We start from the raw sequence: 20,004 nt of genomic DNA, 5'->3' as shown, positions 1-20,004 counted from the left end.
AAGATTTTTAAATTACAAAAGTTAAAGCACGAAAGTTTTTTCTTTCAGTCCTCAATTTTCTACATTGAAAAAATTACAAATCAGAAATCTCAGCTCCCAGCTACAATGACTATTAAAGCAGATGATGGAGATAGCACAGTCTTATTTAAGTTCAATATACTATTAGGGTATCCCACTGGTATTCAAAATAACAGTAGCTTCATCTGTTCCTCAGCATACTTTCATTTATTAGAGGAATCCAGGTTGAACTTGATTACTGTATCATAGTGTGGTGATAAGAGTCTTGGAGAAAGGTTTCAGTCTTCTGGAAAGTTAAAGAAGAAAATGGTGCACATGTCCACTTTATGAATCCAAATTATGGAAAATTACTACTCTGGAAGTGAATTTAACCAAATAAAAATTGTTGCTTGAGGTTTTAGTACTAGGGAGTCATCAGACCCTGTCTCAAGTGTGATCTTCGACTATTAACATTACCTTATTGGGGTTGAGTTTGAGCCAGTTAGACTTCACTCCAGACATTTCAGACAGAAAATGAGACAGCTGGGGTACTGTTCCTCCTAGATTAGATGAGAAGGAAAGGTATAGCAGGGTGTTGTTTGCTAACTATCTCTTGACCTTAGCAGAAAAATAAAAGCATGGGACCCATTATTAAGATTTTTATTTTGTTGGCTGTGTTTTTTTTCTTTTTTTATTTTTATTCCCAACTATTGACTTTCAAATATTCATTTAAGCTTTCATAAGCAAGTTTACTTGTGGAAAAGACTTCATTTTCTCCTCTAGGCATCTTCAGCATGAATCCTTTAATTTTCAGTTCCAAGAGGTAGTAATGGCAGGACTGATCATCTGCACGTGACAGCATGCAGCTCAGAGCATGACTCAAATAAGCAAAAGAAAAAAACTGATGCTGTGTTTGGAGTTGATATTGCAGACTTGAAGAAGATGACGCATTCTTTCAGTGCTGGAAGTATGCAGGCCTCTGTCATAGCTATCTGATTCAAATTCATTTGGTATTTGTTAGTAAGCCAAAGCCAAGCACAATTCAACACACGGATTTTAGGTTCACTCTTCACAGTTTAAATTAATCCTCAAATCTTTTATGAAATTTATTATCTAAAAATTCATTGCTTCAAATAATACCCCATTTCAGCAATTTTTATACTTAATGTTTTGTTAAAGAGAAACTAAATATATGTAAATTATAATTCCTAGAAATTAAAAGGATGAGTATTAACTGCTACAATCTGTGACCTAAACTTCAATATCCATTTTCTTACACTAGGCATAGAACCAAAATATCATAGCCTTTGTCACCATTTCAGCAATCTTGACAGCTTTTAGCTGATGAATACAAAACTACTGATCAAATATTAAAAGAAAGAGTTGTCAACTAATAGATTTTCTATCTCATCTTTACATTTTTTTCCATAAAATTTTCTCAAGAATTTTTAAAGTACAGCCAGGCACAGTGCCACATGACTATAATCTCAGTTCTCAGGAGGCTGAGACAAGAGGATAGTAGCTTGGAGGCCAGTGTGAAGTAACTTAGTGAGACTCTATTTCAAAATAAAAGTTGGGCACGGTGGCACACACTTGTAATCTTAGTATTTGAGAGGCTGAGACAGGAGGGTTGCAGGCTTGCAGCCAGCCTCAGCAACTTAGTGAGGCCCTCTGCAGCTTAGAGACACCCTGTTTCAAAAAAAAAAAAAAAAAAAAAAAAACATAAAACAGGACTGGGAGTATAGCTGAAAATGCCCTGGGTTCAATCCCCAGTACCACAAAACAAAATAAAATATAAAATGAACTGGGAATAGAGCTCAGTGGTAGAACACCCCTGGGTTCAATCCCCAGTACCACACATACATATAAAAAGTTAAGACAAAAAAATTCATAAAGCAGAATTACAAAATGAATTCTAAAACACAAATTTTAATAAACTATAAAATAATGGTGAGTTTACAAAGATAATGTTAATCTTATAGATCTCTATAAATTGTTTAAATAGTATAAAGTCCTATTGATATAGTTATTCAAAACATACAGAGATGATTTTCTGATTCCAAAGTTTACAGGTTTCTGAAAATTTCTACAAATTCAAGTAGTAAAAACATGCCTATTTTATCAATGTTACACAAATATTTTAAGTATTTTGTCCTAATGATAGTTGTTTTATAATTCTAATAATCTGCTTCACTCAGATTAATTTTTAAATGATTCCATAAAAGCCAGACGTGGTGACACACACTTGTAATCCCAGCATTCAGAAGGCAGAGACTGGAGGATCGCAGTTTGCAAACAGCCTCAGCTACTTTAGCAAGGCCCTTCGCAACTCAATGAGATCCTGATTCAAAAATTTTAAAAAAAGACTAAAAAATAGGGCTAGGGGTGTAGCTCAGAGGCACAATGCCCCCTGAGATCCATCCCCAGTACCTCAAAAAAAATATAACAAAACAAAACAAAAATTAAAAGATTCCATAAAAAACATTGCTGATCAAATCTCCTAAGTCTTTAGAAAACCTCACTCCATAAACAATATTTATCTGGCCGATGCTAAGTGCTGCTTATCACCATATAACCTTCATTTTAAACTAAAACACATCATACCAATCACACAGGAGACCATCAGAGCAATAGTTGATATATACATGCTGCAAAATCCGACATATTAATATTGTTACCTATAAGCATTAAGTTTTATTATTGTTAAATAGCATACATTATATAGGGACAAAACAACTAACATATTCATACCTTCACCCATCTGGTTCTCTGATGAAAGCATGCTCCCTGATGCAAAGGGACCAACTGAACTTGAGCCTTCCACTATCTGTCTCTTCTCAAAACTAAATTCTGGAAGTCTTGGAGCCTGAGGTCTAGTTTTTCTTGCAGGATTCAGGAAAAAACAGTAGGCACAACGAAAAGCTGCAGGTAATTTTAAAAATATAACCAAAATCAGGAACAAAAAAATTTCAAAGATTAATCAGATAACTCACAAGAAGACTACTTTTGCAAATAGTCAAAGAACCTTTCAAAAGTTTTATTTATGCTTTATGAAATTCATATATTATTTTAACTATATTATGGTAGCATGCTTCCTAAGTATTTATTAATTAGAATATTAACTTTAAATCAAAAAAGGCATAAAAATTTAAATAGGTTAACTAATAGCAAAAAATAATTATTTAAATATTACTGAATTTGTATTTCCAGTCAACAGAATTGCTAGATATTTTAAAATCCAGAGCCTTGCTCGTATACCCAAGTATGTCATATTTCAGAAGAATAATTTGTCAAATGAGTATTTAATAGTAACTACAAATGAGAATAAAATGATATTGAAACCTCATTCCAAATAGATTAAATCAGACTCTTTGTAGAGTATCATGGGTATTAAAATTTAAAGCTCTTCAGGTTGTTGTGAAATACAATAATGTTGAGAATAAGTGGCCTAGACACAGAACATTTTATGAGTTAGAAACTTCAGTTGTGCTTCTTGCTATGCTCTGAGTACTAAGGACAGTATGTTCAGCCAATGTATAGAAAACCAAAATCTAAAATAAAATGGCATTACATGAGAAGTGGCATAGAATGATATATTTGGGAATAAAATTCATATATCTAGCAAGCCAGGCCTGGTGAGGCACGCTTGTAATCCCAGTATTTGGGAGGCTAAGACAGAAGGATTGTAGTTCTCAGACAGCCTCAGCTACTTAGTGAGGCCCTTTGTAGCTCAGAAGATAGAATGCCCCTGTGTTCCATCCCAAGTACCTAAAGAAAATAGCAGACTAATAATTCTTACCAATGTATTCAAATTCTTCCTTCAAAGCCATGCCATTATGAGAAAAACACTGCTGACATATGAGAGCATATCTATACCAAAAGGAAAATTAAATACCAATTACAAATGCAGACACAACTTACAGAAGAGGCTATTTTAGCCATAATGGCTAGTTTATATTTTAAAATAGCTAAATATGTTCTAATAAGTTATAGAAAAAGTAAAATCAGTGGGCATGGTAGTGCACACTTGTAATCCCAGCACTTGGGAGGCTGAGACAGGAGGATCGCGCAGGTTCGAAGCCAGCCTCAGCTACTTAGTGAGGCTCTCAGCAACTTAGTGAGACCCTTTTTTCAAATAAAATATAAAAATAGGTCTGGAAGTATAGCCTGGAGGTAGAAAAAACCCTAGGTTCCACCCCGGTACCACAAAAAAAAAAAAAAAAAAAAAGTGAAATCATTAAAAGCCAAAGTTAACCACAGCCGAAATCTCAACATCTTAAAATATATACATATAAAAATTAAATATAATCATACATATAAATTAAAATTAAACTAAGAAACAGCTGAATATATCCTTACTAGGTCAGAAGAAATGTATTTTATAATGAAACATTTAAATTTCAGTGCTTCTCAAGTGGAGCGTGGTGGTGCATGCTTGTAATCCCAACATTTGGGAGGCTGAGGCAGAGGCAGAAGAATCACAGTTTGCGACTACTTAGTGAGGTTCTCTGCAACTCATTGAGACCCTTTTTCAAAATAAAGAATAAAAAATAGGACTGGGGGTATAGCTGGGAGGTAGAAAGCCCCTGGGTTCCATCCACAGTAATGCAAAAATAAATAAATAAATAAATAAATAAATAAATAAATAAATAATTTAAATGTTTTTCAATGTATATTCCTGGGGATAATAGCTTCCAAATCTGTGGTCAGATGTGTGTGTGTGGAGGGGTCATTGGGGATTGAACACAGGGGCAATTCTACCTCTGAGCTACACCCCTAGACCTTTATTTTTTTATTTTTAATTTTTATTTTTATTTTGTAATGGAGATGGAACCCAGAGGCATTCTCTGCAAGCGACACCCCCAACTCTATTTTTTATTCTTTATTTTTATTTCATTTGCAGTACTGGGAATAGAACCCAGGGGCATTCTACCTCCGAGCTATACATTTTGAAACAGGGTCTCACTGAGTTGCAAAGGGCCTCACTAAGTAGTAGCTGAGGCTGTCCGTGAACCACGATCCTCCTGTCTCAGCCTCCCAAATGCTGGGATTACATGTGTGCGCCACCACGCCTGGCTTTATTTTTTATTTTGAAACAAGGTCTTGCTAGGTTGTTGAGAATCTCATTATGTTGCTGAGGTTGTTCTCAAACCTGTAATCCTGCTGTCTCTGTCTCTCAAGCACTGGGATTACAGGTGTGTGTCACTAAGCTCAGCTTTGGATATGTTTAAAAAAGATGGAACCCTCAGCCGGGTGTGGTGGCGCACGCTTGTAATCCCCGCGCTTGGGAGGCAGAGACAGGAGGATCGCGCAGGTTCGAAGCCAGGCGCGTGTGCTGGCTTAAGAGACCCTGTTTCCAAATAAAAATACAAAATAGGTGTCTGGGAGTGTAGCCCGGAGGTAGAAGGGCTTCCAGGAACCCCAGTACCACAAAAAAAAAAAAAAAGATGGAACCCTCTTTTAGAGATTCACAATAAGTATCATTAAAACCTTTGATAAATCTTGCAGTAAAGAAATAGATGTAATTTTGTGTAATATGTTTCAATATTTCTATACATCATGATTCCTGTACCTTTCTCAGTTATACTTAAGCACCTTCCTCATTTTCTACTTAACACATTTTCTGTGTTGTCTGTGCATCAACTCAAAAACATATGACTTGATCAGAGTCATTCTGACTGTTTTGAATAACATACAATTAATTATATTAACACTAAACTTTGTTCCCTCTATAAGGATGACAGTATTAGCTAGTAAAGCTGTCAAATAATACTATTCAATAATTTTTTAAGTCTATGCTACAATAATCGCCCTGCTCCTATCATATCTATCTTCTTAGAGTTATAAGTAAGATGATAACTGGAAAAGTATTTTGAGAACTTTAAGCGCTAAATATATGTAATTTTTTTCATTATTAAAAGAACTATCATCACTAAGTCCAGTACTGACATCTACAAAAAATGCACTTCTTACAACCTACCAAATTTTCACAACTTTTGCACTCAAGTTTCAATAAAAGAATTCAATTTCAAGCCAGGCACGGTGGTGCATGCCTGTAATCCCAGTAATTGAGAGGGTAAAACAGGAGGATCTGGGTTTGCAGACACCCTCGGCTACTCAGTGAGGCCCTCTGAAGCTTAGTGAGACCCTGTTTCAAAATAAAGAATAAAAAATCAGGCTGGGGTTATAGCTCAGAAGTAGAATGGCCCTGGGGGTTCAATCCCAGCACCACAAAATTTTTAAAAAATTCAATTTCTCTAAAATTAATCTTATAACAATGCCCATCATATTTTTTCCAAAAGGATTTTCTTTAGACCACTTTGTCCAAATTCTACTAAAAAAACAACTGAATATGTACTATTTTGTAGGGCTGTTATACTCTAGTAATTAGAAAATAGGAGCCACAAAATTAGAACATTTAGTATGACAAATACATCTTGACCAATAAACACTTTCAGTTTCCTTTATCTACCGCTCTAGCAAACATTACCTGTTCTGTGGACCATCACCAACTAAATATTCAACAATTCTATCCAGAGCACCTCGTTCTCGAGGAAGAATGGGTCTTGCTAAAGGTGGACCTGGAGGATGAAGACCTATTAAATAAATACATAGAAATTTATATGTATAAGACACACACAAATTGAATTTAATTACTAAGAATTACCTGTGCTTGTTAAAACTTTAAGATTTTAATAAAACAGCAAGATATTATTATAAATCTCTATAGAACATTTATATTTTCATTTTAAGTTAATTTTCATTTTTGTACTATAAAAATTTATTTAAGCACATGCTACATCAAAACTACCAACGTTCTTTTTATTAGGAGATAAAACTATGTTAGTTTCTCTACAAACTTATTTTAAAACACCCCACACCCCAACTCTTCTTTTTTTTTTTTTTGGTACTATTGACTGAACCAGGGACATAGTACCTCTGAACTACACCTCTACACCTCTACACCTCTGGCCCTATTTTATTTTTTTATTTTTGAAATAGGGTCTCACTAAGTGGCTGAGACTGGCATCGAACCTGCAATCCTCCTGTCTCAGCCTCCCAAGTACTGGGATTATAGACATAGACCACCATGCTTGGCAATGCCCCAACTCTTAAAAGTTTACAAGTTCTAATGGAGTTACAGGTGTAAGATTAACCTTCCCACCTAAAAAAACTAAAAACTGTATAAAATGCATTAACTTACAGACTTAAAAAACACTGGATATCAGGTAAAGTAGGTTAATATTTCCTTAAAAACTAAAAACAAGACATGCTCAACAACTGTACAGGCTTGTCTACAGAGTTTCCAGCCAGTCATAGTACAAGAAGGGCAAACTCAAGGGAACTGTAGCAGTCTTCTAGAGTTAAAAAGACAGTGCTGCAATACACAATGGCCAAATTATGAAACCAACCTAGGTGTCCATCAACACATCAACCACAATTATGAAATTGTGGTAAATACACACAACAGACTTCTACTTAGCAACAAAGAGTAACAAAAATTATGTAATTTGTAAGAACATAGAAGGATCTGGGGAACATTATGTCAAAGTGAGATTAGCCAACCACAGAAAGAGAAGGAATCATATGTTTTCTCTAACATGCACAAGCTAGGGAGTAATGCTTATCAGAAGGACTCCAGATAATGGAGGAGAAACCTCAGTGGAACTAGGGAGGTGGTCTGAAAGAAGGGGAGGAGGAAGACTGAGGTTCATTAATGGAAATACTACCATCAACTATGTATACATATAATAGACCAACATCAATCTCTGTATTGGAAAAGGAGAAAATGGAGGGGAGGGGGGATCAAGTGCTGTGTTCATGTATGTCACTGTCAACATGATTTACATTATGATGTAAGAATATAACACAGCAATAAAAACACATTAAAAAAAAGACAATGCTAGAACTCTGGGGAGGCCAAGACAGCTCAAGTTCACATGAAAAAGTACCAAGGAGGAGAGAAAGTACCAAGAAAGATCTACAGAGGGTCCCCCAGAGTATTCAGCAGACTACTGACAGTGCAGGAGTGTGAGAAAACAACCTGAGATTAGAACCATCCAAAAAGATGATCCAGTATGTTAAGCAGAGACATAGAAAAAATTAAAACAGCCAAACTAAACTTCTACCAATGAATGCTACAATGTCTAGGATGAAAAATCCACAGATGGGGTAAACTTCATAATGCTATGTGATTATAATTCACCAATAAAAGGATATTTAAAAAAGAAAAGAAAGACTCAACAAACACTGCTTACCAAAGAAAAACATTTTAAATAAAGGCATAGGTTAAACAAATGTTAAAATAATAAAGCTGGGTGTGGTGGTGCACACTTGTAATCCCCGCACTTGGGAGATGGAGACAGGAGGATTGCACAGGTTCAAAGCCAGCCTTGCTGGCTTAAGAGACTCTTGTTTCCAAATAAGAAATATAAAAAATAGGTCTGGGAGTGTAGCCCAAAGGTAGAAGGGTTCCATCCCTAGTACCACCAAAAAAGTAAAATAATAAAAAATTATTATAAATAGAACATAAATATTCTAACATTAACTAAAAGAAATCTTGAATAGCTGTATTTGTATAAGGCAGAATAGGCTTTTGAGTAAAACACATCACAATAAATTTAAAAGGGTACCCTTCATAGAAACAAAGGAGTTATAGTCTGTCAAGAGGAAAAAAATCCTAAACATATATGTGCATCAAAATAGGGTTTCAAAACACACAAACCAAAAACTGATATAATGCAAGAAAAAACAGATAAACATACAATTATTCATGAAAGCTTGAACCTTCTCTCAATAACTGACAGAATAAGCAAACAGAAAATCAAGAACAATATAAAAGACTTGAACAATACTCTACTATCAACTTCATCTAACTGACATTTATGCCTGCTCAACCTAACAGAAATAGAAATACATTCTTTGCAATCAAACAGAAAACATTTACCAAGATACGATATTTCAGGACATCCAATAAGTCTCAATACACTGAAGAAGATTCAAATAAAAATGTTCTCAGTAAGAGAAAAAAAGCTGGAAAAATATCACCAAATATCTGAAGACTAAATAACATATATCTTAATAACTCAAGATTGAGAGCAAACTCTAAAGAAAAATTACATAAAATTTTAAGCCAGGTATGGTGGCGCATGCTTGTAATCCCCGCACTTGGGAGGCAGAGACAGGAGGATCACACTGGTTTGAAGCCAGCCCCACTGGTTTAAGAGACCCTGTTTCCAAATAAAATATAAAATAGGTCTGGGAGTGTAGCCCGGAGGTAGAAGGGTTTCCAGGAACCCCAGTACCACCAAAAAAAAAAAAAAGAAAGAAAAAGAAATTACATAAAATTTTAACTATATGAAAATGAAAAAGAAAACAAGGTTTTCAAAATTTCTATAACAAAAACTATACATTCAAGACTGGCTTTAGGATAACAATACTCTATTAATATCTTAAAGGAAAAGAAATATAGATATGCTTTATAAATAATCATATACTTAAATACTGTCATTAAAAAAAGGGTAACAGATGTTAATATAGCTATTAGTAAATGAAATTTAGGTTATAGAACAAGTTCTTAATATTTAAAACCAAGTGTATTTTTAAGTTACTTGTTACTTCTGCTACTAACATTAAATTATCATTGAAAAATAAACTGGAATGTAGATATTATCATTCCTCATTACCGAATTTTCAGCTTCGATAAGCATGCCAAATTAGATTTTCCCCCCTATGCTGGGATCAAACCAATGGTCTTGTACATGCTTGGTAAGCATTCTACCACTGAGCTACATCCCCAGACCCCAAATTAGATTTTGAAAGCACTTGAACCAACTTAACTTTTGCTAGAATACTTTACTTCTATATATTTAAAGTTAACAAGTTCACAAAATAATCTGGATGTACAAAATAATACATTTCATAGAAGTATCTTAAAGCCCTTACATACTTTCCAAATGATGCATCTTCATACTCATGCTGTTATGGACGAGAGTAATTAATACAAACATCAAAAGCAATCAAAGTAGGAATACTGGTCATTTTTATACAGCTTGGCAAATTATCAAGTACCTGCTGGTTATTAATTTTCAAGCATATGGGATCTCTGTGGTAATACACATTAAATTGATTTCTTCCACAAATATGGTATAATGAAAACATGAATTATTAACTTCCCTATAACAAATCACTTAACTCATTCATATTTTTGGATATATACAATGGTCTTTCATATAGAAACTAATTAGAAATTTTAACAAACATGCTATATTTACATGCCAATGAAATTTAAGCTATTATTCCTTCAATATCCCTGTTATAATTCTTATTATGAGATAAATTGTGGAAGTTTTATTTCTTTAAAACTACCATTACCAAATATACACAAATGTAATATTAATTCATATATTCTGACCAAAAAAGTAATTTCACTAAACCAGAACTTTAATTTACAAATCATAGTCACCTCAAACTTAACATAGTAATGACAAAAGATGAGTAATTTTTAACCAACCTTACTTCTCTCAATCTCACAAAATATATGTCTGCCTTTATAGTGATTTCATTATAGCTCAAATTTCAAGTTTTTAACTACCTTGAAAGCCATGATGTATATATATTTCATTTGTCAGATTTTTACAATTTGTTTATAATAGTTTTCTAAGTCTTCTAAAATCTTATGCTGTTTTTCTGAAGAAAAATAAGTAAAAGAAAAACACCCATTATATCTCTTTCATTTTTTGTTTGTTTGGGGTTTGTTTTTTGTTTTTGTTTTTGTTTTTGTATTGAGGGTTGAACTCATAGGCATTCTAGCTCTGAACTATAACTCCAGTCTGTTTTTAAAGTTCTGATTTTAAGTTAGGCATGGTGGTCCACTCTTGTAATCCCACTACTTAGGAGGTTGAGACAGGAGGATTGGAGGTTCAAAGACAGCCTCAACAATGTAGAAAGACTGAGCAACCTAGTGAGACTCTGTTTCAAACTATAAATAAGTAGGGCTGGGAGTATGTCTCAGAGGTTGAACTCCCCTAGGTTCAATCCCCAGTATCAAAAAAATAAAAAATAAAGTGTGTGTGTGTGTGTGTGTGTGTGTGTGTGTGTGTGTGTGTTGTATGGTGCTGGGGATTAAACCCATGGGTATTCTACCTCCAAACTGCACATGCAGGCCCATTTTATTTTTAGTTTGAAACAGGGTCTCACTAAATTGCTCAGAGGCTCACTAAATTGCTGAGGCTGATTATGAACCTGTGATGCTTCTGTCTCAGCTTCCCAAGTACTAAAATTACAAGCACATACCACCATGACTATATTTCTTTTTTTGGGGGGGAGGGGGGTACTGGAGTTCCTGGAAACCCTTCTACCTCTGGGCTACACTCCCAGACACCTATTTTTTATATTTTTATTTGGAAACAGGGTCTCTTAAGCCAGCAAGGCTGGCTTTGAACCTGCACGATCCTCCTGTCTCCGCTTCCCAAGTGCGGGGATTACAAACGTGTGCCACCACGCCTGGCATAGGATTATATTTCTTATTGATTACTTGATATCAACTACTGCTTAGCCTCATAATCATTATAAAGTATATGTTACTGATTAATTATGAAATATCAAAATAGTATGTGTTAGAATTAAATACAGTAAAATAGATTATTTACATCATATTCAATAATCTGACATGGAAATCTACATAAAATAATGTGATCTGCTAACACAGTGGACTTCCATATCCCAATCACATGCCACAAGAAACCAAAAGATATTTGTTATCCTTCAGAATGGAATCTTCTACAGATCCATCAAACTGAAAAAAGAAAATCTAAGAATAGTAAAGGCAATGTTAATAGAACTTTATAAGTAAATGCCAAAGAACTCTAAATCCCATGACTTGGAAAAAAAGAAAAAAAAAATCTACAGTCTACTATCCCATGTTAACAAAAGCAATACTGGAACCACAATGCAGATTTCTAAATTGTGTTAACTATTATGCTTAAAAGTGTTTGTGCAGGAGCTAGGCAAAGTGGCCCATACCTGTAATCTCAGTATTTGGGAGGCTGAGACAGAAAAATCACAGGTTCAAGGCCAGCCTCAGCAATTTAGTGAGACACTGTTTCAAAATAAAATTTAAAAAAAATTTAAAGGGCCATAGATACAGCTCAGAGGTAGAATGCTGCTGGTTCAATCCCTAGCCCCTTACTCCCCACCCCCACTTCCTCACACCCCCATAAAAAAACTGTCTCTGCAGAGATTATCAAAGAACACGAATGCTTTCCAAAAGTGTTCTCTTCTATCCCTGTTACATATAAATCTGGAGCCATTCTAAAGTTGAATATAAAAGATATGCTATACTGTTGACTACAGAATTCTACAAAATTTTATTGCCATTTAAACAAAGAAGCTATAACAGTTAAATGAGCTCAAGAAATAGGTTTCAGTATCACAAGGTGGCAGCTGTAAAGAGTTATGGCTAATTGAATATGGAACTCCTGCTTAATCAGATAACTGCTCTGCTATTTCCAAATGAAATGCCATTTCCATACTGTCTGAAAATGGCCCATTTTATTGGTAACCAGAGAAAACAATATAAACTGTAAATAACATTAAGTGCTCTGTTTACCCATTCCAGGCACTGAAGTAGCAGGGGATCCAAGACGTCTAGGTAACACATTTGACGATAGAGCTGGACTAGTTCTTTCTGGTGGTCCACCAGGAGCTGAGGTGTCCTTTGGTGGTCCAGGAGATACTGGAACTTGTGGAGGAGGTCCCTGATTAGAAGTTGCTGGTGTTGGAGAAAGGTTTCTTTGAGCTGCAGTTCGCTGACGAATCTCTGAGAATAAGTATATACTAGATTTAATATCTACTACATCATATTAGCCAATACCACAAATGACATTTATTAAAATTGTGTGGCAACAAAAAGCACTGTACAGTCAAAACTGCTTATAATGAAAAAATCTATAAAATGTACCACTGAAGAGAGTACCCTGCTTCTGAACCTATAATTCAACTGGTACATGTTTACACAAGAAACCTTGCTCATATTTACTGATATGACTTTTCAAAATTAATTCAATAGAATAAAATCACCACTCACTTATATGTCAATGTCTTCTTACAGTAAAATTACTAATTATAATAAAGTATAAAAATTAAAACTCCAAATAGATTTTTCAAGATTAAAAATGATAACTTTAACAAGTAAATATGAATATTGTAAAATTATAAAATGATTAATCTAAGTAGTCATAAAAATGCTGAAAAAGTATTCTATACTATATAGGTATTATTCTAATTCTCTTTATGTTATTGCTATTTTTGGCAGATTTATGATGACACACTGAGTAAAGAAAAATTTCTATTATACATAAAGAATGTTTCAACATAAATCTTAGCTTTTAAATTACAAGAGTCTCTGTAACAGGGGTTAGCAAATATGCCAATTCCAGGCTGCTGCCTGTCTTTGTAGTTTTATTGGAACACAGTCGCCGCTTTTGTTTACATATTGCCCATGGCTGCTTTCAGAGTTGAGTAGTTACAAAAGAGACCATATGACTCTCAAAGCCTTTATTACTTGGGCCTTTACAGAAAATATTTCATGTCTCCTCAAAAACATAAAACTAAATTCTAACATTCCCCATTATAACCAATATCTTACTTAAATGCCAGTGATAAGATCTCAAATAAAGAAGCTGTTAAAACTTTTTAATTCTATATATCACATTAAATTTTCACAAAATCCAAATTAGTGGGCTACAACCAAACATTTTAATTGGCATGAAAAATAAAAATGCATATTTCAAGATAAGCACTTTAGATTTTACACTTTAAATTTTATTTAGAAAGTTAAAGACTTCCTCAAAAATACTGAAAGTATAGTTCTAGTGTCAGATCTCATTCCACAACAATCTAGTCTATTAAAGGACCTGAACACTATGGAAAGGTTTGGGTGAAATCTTGACTCTACCTATGACCTCTGATGGGTTACTTTAATAAATCTTTTTTAATCTCTAAAATTAGGATAATAAAAGTTTTTACTGATAAAATTGTTTTGAACATTTTAATGTCTCCTAATTCATAGTAAAATTCACTCGATACTTATTTAACCTTTAGGTTTGTACTTTTGTACAAACTAGGCTGGTGCTAGGCTGGTGCTAGGCTGAATTCATGGTTCAATTCAATATATGTTGATATCATGTCACATTGGAATGTGTGTCTAACATGTCATTGGAATGACATGTCCTAATATCATGTCAATCCATGGCTGAAAACAAAATATAAAAAGAAAAAAATTTTGAAAACTGGAATTCTTACTATGATCCACATTCAGCAAGCCTCACATGAGATGCTCCCATGTTATGTCTCTTGCTAACTCTCCTAGCCTTCCCCTCAACCTAGTCTACTCCATCTATTTCTACAGCACACTGAATATGCTCTCCACTCAGGTTCAATTCAATTATGAGTTCATGCTAGGCTGGTGCTCTACCACTGAGCTACACCTTCAGCCCTCATACTTATTTAAGATAACAGTGTTTTCACACAACTAAGAATTCTCTCTCTCTCTCTCTCTCTCTCTCTCTCTCTCTCTCTCTCTTTCTTTCTCTCTCATTTTTTTTTCAACACTGGCATCAAACCCAAGGCCTTGCTCATTGACCTATAGACCCACCATGCTAAAAAAAAAAAAAAAAAAAAAAAAATTCTAAGGTTCCAGCCCCTTTCTCTAACTCATATTAATTCTGCTGTAACTACTGAAACCACCAAATTTTCTATGGGTTCATAAGTTACTCTTTAACCAAGCAAGTTTGTGGCCAACTTCAACAGCTTGGCAAGACCCTGTGTCAAAACAAAAATAAAAAAGGGTGGGGATATAGCATGAGGACCTTGGGCCAATCTCCACTACTATGCACACAAAAAAAAGTCTCTAGTACTCAACAAAGCAGTTTTATTGTTTATGTTCAGTATTTCCTACATTCAAATACAAAATACATCCTCCAAAATAGAGTTACCAAGCATTTGACATCAATGTAGCCCATAAGGTCAATTCATGATTAGAAGATGTTTTAATATTCACATTAATGATTAATCAACAATTCAACAAAAATCACACTCACCAACTATGAGGGCACATCTACGTCGGTTTTAAATTCAAAATGAAGCAAACAGAATCAAAGTGAGGTTTAAAAAACTATTATGTTACAGTAAATGAGGAAAAAATAACATTAAAATATCACACTTAAGAAAAGCAGATTCAAACTGCTTTTCAAATCTATACTAAGGTCCATATGGCAATTAAAAAAAAAAAAGACTCCAAAATTTGATTTGCCAACCCCAACAAATAGGAGGGTACATATGTGCCTTTCCCTTTGTGACTGCTTGGCCAAGAAAATATAGCCATGCCAAGTTCCAAGATTATTTGTTGTCTTGGGCTGCTTGGTCAGAGAAACTAACCATTATGTGAGGAAGTCCGAGTGAACTATAGAGAAATTCACATGGAAAGGAACCAATAACTGGAATCAACTTGTTAGAATATTAAGTAAACATCTAGATAGTAGATTCTCTAGCCTCAAAGAAATATAACCACAACAGATGTTGAAGACCAAGATGAGCTGTCTCCACCAACTCCCAACCGAAATGCAAATTCATAAACAAAATAAATGACGTTTTTTCCTCTGGTACTTGTAATTATACCCAGGAGCATTCTAACACTAAGATATTCCCCCCTCCTCCCAGCCCTTTTATTTTGTTCTATTTTTGTTTTTGAAACATGGTCTCACTAGGTTGCTGAGTTTTGCTAAATTGCTGAGGCTGTCCTCCAACCTGCAATTCTCCTGTACTGGGATTACAGGCATGTACCACAATGTCCAGGTACAAATGTTGTTTTAAAACACTAAGTTTGGGATAGTTTGTTACACAATAAATTTTATTTTATTTATTTATTTATTTTATTTTATTTATTTATTTATTTATTTTGATGGTCCTGGGGTTCCTAGAAGCCCTTCTACCTCTGGACTACACTCCCAGACCTAACATACACATATTTTTTTTTAATTTTTTTTTTTGGGGGGGGGAAACAGGGTCTCTTAAGCCAGCGCGGCTGGCTTCAAACCTGCGCGATCCTTCTGTCTCCGCCTCCCAAGCGCGGGGATTATAAGCGTGCACCACCACGCCCAGCACACAATAAATTTTAATAGTACAGATTTGGCATTTAAGTAAAGAACATCCCAAAAGCAAATTTACTGTTTATAAAGTGGTTTCCACATTCACTTTCATATATACATTCCCCCAAAATATAAAAATATGAAGTATATTCCCACTTGCTATGAAGAACAAAAATGTCGTATGATTTTTACTTTCCATATGTGCTATGGAATACCAGTGTGTAATCTTAAACCTTACTTATGTAAAAAGTTGTAATCCATTCATTAAAACTATTACATGTTTCTGTAATACTTAACTGACTTCATATTTAGCTGTGGCAAGAAACAATTTTTTCTAATTTCATTTAGTAAAGGCACAGATTATAAAGACAAGAGAATGTTTGGTAGTTTTCTTTTTTTTTAAAAAAAAAAAGGATGGTCTATTAAGTATTCACTTTTAGCTATTGCAATGCCATCCTCCTGTAACTTAAATCATGCTCCCTATTTCATTCACTCCTATGGTGATAAACTAGTCCTAGAACCCTAGCATTAACAATAATTGCTCACTTCTCAAGTTTAAGCATTCTACTTTCTCAAACCACATTTACCTTTACAGCTTACTTCCTCCAACCCCAAGAGAATTTATATTTCATTAATTATTAAGGGTTCAACAAGTATCTCATGAAAGGGCTGAACAGTAAGCATTTTAGACTTTGCAGACCACACAAAGTCTCTGTTGCATATTTATTTTTTCTTTTGCTATTTTTAAAAATGCTTAAAAATGTAAAATCCATTTTAAGCTGAAGAGCCATAAAAACAGGTGTTGGCCACCAAACCTGGTTCTAATTATTCTTACTGCTTCCACCCTTGCTTTTACTCATCTAAAAAATTAACCTTCCTTTAAAATATTTATATCATGTCAATCCATGGCTGAAAACAAAATAAAATATAAAAAGAAAAAAATTTTGAAAACTGGAATTCTTACTATGATCCACATTCAGCAAGCCTCACATGAGATGCTCCCATGTTATGTCTCTTGCTAACTCTCCTAGCCTTCCCCTCAACCTAGTCTACTCCATCTATTTCTACAGCACACTGAATATGCTCTCCACTCAGGGTCTTTGGCACTTACTGATTCCTCCATCTGGAATATTCTTCCCTCAGATACTACATGGCCCATACCCTTGCTTCTTTCCTGATTTTGATCAAATGTTCTCAATGAGACCATTCCTGACAACCCTATTTAAAACCTCAATCTGCCCTCCCTCTAAGCACTCACCAGCACCATCTTTTATTTTCCTCTAACATTAACATATTGCCTACCTCTCCCCAACAAATGAAGAAAAATATTTTTGTCTGTTTTGTTCACTACTGTATCTCCAGGACCTCTGGTAGATAGCAGATATTAAGAAAACATTTATTGGAAAAAATGAATAAATCAGAAATTAGCACATAAAAATCAAAAATAGTCCACATCCAATTAAAACCTTGAAAAGAAATTTAATATATCAACATCCCAAACAGATTTATTTATCCTATAGAAGCTATTCATGAATTTACACTGTGGCAAATTCCATTTTTATTTAAATCCAAACTTCATTACTTTATAATCTAGTGATAGATAAAATCTTTCCACCATCTGCCAGGTGTGAATGCACACACCTGTAATTCCAGTACTTGGGAGGCTGAAACAGGAGGATCACAGGTTCAAGGACAGCCTCAGCAAGTACTGAGACTCTCAGCAACCTAGTTAGACCCCATTTCCAAATAAGAAAATCGGTCTGGGGGTGTAGCTCAGAGGTAGAATGCCTCCAGGTTCAATTCTCAGTACCACACACACAAAAAAAATCTTTCCATCTTCTAATCCATCATCTCTTCAGAACTAGAATAAACACTAAGCATCCAAGCTGCAAATAAATTCTACTTAATGTGTATACATACAAATAGCTACTCTTGTGTATATGTGTTTAGAACTGGGGATTGAACCCATGAATATTTTACCTCTGAGCTATGCTTCCAGACATATTTTATTTTTATTTTGAAACAAGGTCTCACTATCTCACTAGGTGGCTTTTGCTGTCCCCAAATCTTCCTGTCTGAGCCTTCCAAGTACTAGAATTACAAGTGTGCACCACCATGCCCAGAAAAAACCTACTTTTATGTTTATTTATTCTTTCATATCAAATGATGACCCTGATTTTCTACTGATAAACATTCCAAATTAGAAAAAGTCAAGGCAAAACTATCAAGATCATTAAAAACAAAGAAAATCTGAGAAACAGGCACAACCAAAAGAAATATAAGACAGAACAAATAAATGTAATGTAGTATCCAGATGGAATTCTGCAACAGAAAAAAATATTAGGTAAAACTGAGTAAATCTGAACTACAGATTTTGGTTAATAACATATCACACTGCTAGATAGGTACCATCTTTATAAAAGATGTTAATAGGGAAATTTGGTACAAGAATAAATAGGCACTCTGCACTATCTTTGTAATTTGCAAATAAATCTAAAACTTTCTAAAAAATACAATCTATTTAGGGAGAGGGATGTTAGGATAGAGAGGTAATTGTCAAGTAAACATGATACTACTTTTAATGTGAAACCTAAGTAAATCAAAGAATTCTGTCCTGAAAATTTATACTCAATCTAAGCATCTTAACAACACTGTAATACAAAATAAAGATGCCTAGTATGCATGAATCACAGTTCTGGTTCAATAATCATGCAAGAGAGCTAGTAAAATAAGGACAAAATAAAATAAGGACACCACAATTATATTCATTTGGAGAGCAGATCTTTTGAAGGGCCACAGATGTACATACGTACATCTTTTAGTATTTGTTCCACTTTCTGTAAATGTTCAAATATGGTCTAAATTTAAAACACAAAATTAAAAAGAGAGAGAGAGTATAAGTGTACCAAAACAGGATTCACCAAAGATAGAAAGACAACTTTAACTGAAACCTGGAACTTAAACATGAAATAACTAAGTCAACTATAAAAATGAGAAGATGCTAAAAGAGATAAGATTAAATAAGAAGATGCTAAAAGAGGTAAGATTAAGCCAGGCATGGTGATGCACGTTTGTAATCCCAGCATTTGGGAGCCTGAGACTGGAGGATCGCGGTTCGCGGACAGCCTCAGCTACTTAGTGAGGTCCTCTGCAACTCAGTGAGACCCAGTTTCAAAATAAAGAATAAAAAATAGGGCAGGGGGTGTAGCTTGGAGGTCGAATGCCCCTGGGTTCCAATCTCAGACCCGAAAAAAAAAAAAGAGATAAGATTAAATAAAAGTATAATTCTTAAAAAGTAGAATACAGTTGAGATAAAATTTGGTATATTTTATAAGTTAAAAAATTTTTGAAACAGCAATTAATCATTATATACCTGAAAGAATATGAGATACTAGATAATATACCCCAAAATAATTTTAAAAATGGATTATAAGCCGGGCATGGTGGTGCACCCTTATAATCCCAGTATTCAGGAGGCTGAGACTGGAGTATCGCAGTTTATGGACAGCCTCAGCTATTTAGTGAGGCCCTCAGCAACTTAGTGAGACCCTGTCTCAAAATAAAGAATAAAAATAGGATATGGTATAGCTCAGAGGTCGAATGCCCCTGGGTTCCATCCCCAGACTCGCAAAAAAAGAAAAAACAGATTATAAACTTTGTAAGGTCAAAAGCTATATCATATTTATCTCCTTATTCCTCAAAGTATCTGTATATAAGTTACTCAGTACATTTTTAAATAAATGTTTAGATTCTTGAAATAATTTATATTGCCTAAATACTAATAAATACTTAAGAATGTTAGTAAAAGAGTTTCCAAGTCTATTTCTTTTTTAATATCAAAGGATTTTGTTTAAAGTAA

The 20,004-nt window shown here is 34.3% G+C and overlaps 1 protein-coding gene across 1 annotated transcript in view; it reads right to left on the bottom strand.

Moving 5' to 3' along the window:
- LNPK (lunapark, ER junction formation factor) overlaps nt 1-20,004 on the bottom strand; it is a gene marked incomplete at both ends in the record, with an annotated part of 70,123 nt that overhangs the window by 7,879 nt on the left and 42,240 nt on the right. Inside the window, 4 exons of the mRNA XM_080690022.1 lie at nt 2,749-2,919; nt 3,797-3,867; nt 6,488-6,593; nt 12,608-12,817. Coding sequence (XP_080546148.1) covers nt 2,749-2,919; nt 3,797-3,867; nt 6,488-6,593; nt 12,608-12,817 — 558 coding nt within the window. The remainder of the gene's footprint in view (nt 1-2,748; nt 2,920-3,796; nt 3,868-6,487; nt 6,594-12,607; nt 12,818-20,004) is intronic.

The sequence above is a fragment of the Muscardinus avellanarius genome (assembly GCF_963383645.1).
Source record: "Muscardinus avellanarius genome assembly, chromosome: 2".
Taxonomy (NCBI): domain Eukaryota; kingdom Metazoa; phylum Chordata; class Mammalia; order Rodentia; family Gliridae; genus Muscardinus; species Muscardinus avellanarius.
Note: the sequence above shows the minus strand (reverse complement) of the source record. Positions and strands in the feature narration are given on the sequence as shown.